This window comes from Cicer arietinum, chromosome 3, assembly GCF_000331145.2.
Source record: "Cicer arietinum cultivar CDC Frontier isolate Library 1 chromosome 3, Cicar.CDCFrontier_v2.0, whole genome shotgun sequence".
In the NCBI taxonomy this organism is placed as follows: domain Eukaryota; kingdom Viridiplantae; phylum Streptophyta; class Magnoliopsida; order Fabales; family Fabaceae; genus Cicer; species Cicer arietinum.
Window position 1 is genome coordinate 67,457,246 of NC_021162.2, and position 2,383 is coordinate 67,459,628.

A 2,383-nucleotide genomic window follows, 5' to 3' on the forward strand; every position below is an offset into this window, starting at 1 on the left:
GAGCTGAAAATGCTGTTGTGGCTGTGAAGCTTCTTCTGGCAGCAGGGGCTGATCCGAATGCCGTGGATGCCAACGGGCATCGTCCATTAGATGTTATTGTTTTTCCTCCTAAGCTTGAATTTGTGAAGAACAGTCTTGAAGAGCTTCTTCAAACTGACGATCCTAGTGCTGGCTGTAATCTTAGGGTGATCACAACATCGTTTAATACGTATTCTCCTCCTTTGTCAGCTTCACCCGAGAACGGGTCTCCTTCTCCACCGGATCTCCTGTTGAAGTTAAAGTCAATTGATGTCCCTATTTCTCCTGCTGCATCTGAGAAGAAAGAATATCCTGTTGATCCATCCCTTCCTGACATTAAAAACAGCATATATTCAACTGATGAATTCCGAATGTATTCTTTCAAGGTCCGGCCTTGTTCGCGTGCTTATTCTCATGATTGGACTGAATGCCCTTTTGTTCATCCAGGGGAGAACGCCCGGAGACGGGACCCGCGAAAGTATCACTACAGCTGTGTCCCTTGTCCTGATTTTCGCAAGGGTGCTTGCCGGCGAGGGGATATGTGTGAATATGCTCATGGGGTTTTTGAGTGCTGGCTCCATCCTGCACAATATAGAACCCGTCTCTGCAAGGATGGGACAAATTGTGCCAGAAGAGTTTGCTTCTTTGCCCACACTGCTGAAGAGCTTCGACCATTGTATGTTTCAACTGGTTCTGCCGTTCCCTCACCTCGGTCAAGCACATCTTCTGCCATGGATTTTGCTGCAGCCATGAGCATGTTGCCCGGCTCCCCTTCTTCGATGTCTGTCATGTCTCCGTCACCATTCACTCCACCCATGTCACCTTCTGGCAATGGCATTTCTCACTCTTCTGTTGCTTGGCCCCAGCCAAACATCCCAGCATTGCATCTTCCGGGAAGTAATCTTCAGTCCAGTCGATTGAGATCTTCACTCAATGCTAGAGATATTCATATGGATGATTTTGACTTGTTATCTGATTATGATCAACAGCAACAGCTCATTAACGAGTTGTCTTGTCTCTCTCCACATACTATGAATTCTAACAGTCTTAGCCGCTCTGGTCGAATGAAGCCCTTGACTCCATCAAATCTTGACGATCTTTTTTCTGCTGAGAGTTCTTCTCCTCGATATGCCGATCCTGTTTTTTCTCCAACTCACAAATCAGCTGTCTTTAATCAGTTTCAGCAGCAGCAGAACATGTTGGCACCTGTGAATACAAATTTTTCTTCTAAAAATGTTGAGCATCATTTATTGCAGGCAGCTTCTTTTGGGGTTCAGCCATCAGGAAGAATGTCTCCACGAAATGTGGAACCTATCTCTCCAATGAGCTCTAGGATGTCGATGCTGGCACAACGTGAGAAGCACCAACAATTTCGCAGTCTAAGCTTCCGGGAGCACGGCTCCAACTCTATGGCTGCAGCAGCTACCGGCGCAGTCAATTCTTGGTCAAAATGGGAATCTCCCAACGGTAAGTTGGATTGGGCTCACAATGCAGATGAAGTAGGTAAGCTCCGCAGGTCATCTTCATTTGAGCTCGGAAACAATGGCGAGGAGCCTGATTTATCATGGGTGCAATCGCTTGTCAAAGAATCTCCAACTGAAATTAAAGAGAAATTGGCAACTTCTATCTCAGGTGTTACACCAGCTGGATCCTCTGGTGAGGGATCGAATATGAGCACACAAATGGAGTCTGTTGATCATGCTGCTGTATTGGGAACATGGCTTGAACAGATTCAGCTTGATCATCTTGTGGCTCAGCAAAACTGAAATGAGTTTTGCTGATCCTGAGGCAGTTAACAACTGAAAGGCTTTAGTATATACTATATATGTTTTCTTGAAGTTTTGTTGTTGATGGAAAGTTACAGTAACTAAGAAAGGAAAACAGAAAGAAAAAAAAAGGGAGGAAAATTCATTCTCAAGTTTAGTGTTACAAAGGTAACTTTAGAAGAGTCACAAGACCACTGGGTGGCGTTGATTGAGATAGTTAATGCCAAGACATGGTTTTTTGGCTGCCAATCTTTTCAATTTTTAGGTTCACAGTCTGTCATTTTTTGCTTCCTTGAGGAGCAAATATTCTATCAAAATGAAGTCCTATTCCTAGGTTTAATCTATGTTTTTATTTTATTTCTTTTTATTCTGGGGTAGAAAAAGAAGTTACAAAAGGGTCATTGGATTTAATTTTCCTCAAGTCTCCATTTTGGTCCAGTTTTGGGGATGATACAGGATTTGGATGTGATATTTCTCATGTAATTTTGAACCAATAATTGTGGATGCCAGGGGTTGGTTATTCAGGGACATTTGAAGACCGATCCTTTGGGCATGTAACATTCAATATTGCTATATTATTCTAATACCTTTATTTCTTA

General features: G+C 43.2%; 1 protein-coding gene across 1 annotated transcript in view; it reads left to right on the plus strand.

Moving 5' to 3' along the window:
• Positions 1-2,383, plus strand: part of LOC101515310 (zinc finger CCCH domain-containing protein 30) — a 3,997-nt gene extending 1,614 nt beyond the window's left edge. Inside the window, exon 3 of the mRNA XM_073365979.1 lies at positions 1-2,383. This exon is cut by the window's left edge and continues 20 nt beyond it. Within this exon, the coding sequence (XP_073222080.1) occupies positions 1-1,784 (1,784 nt within the window). The 3' untranslated portion in view covers positions 1,785-2,383.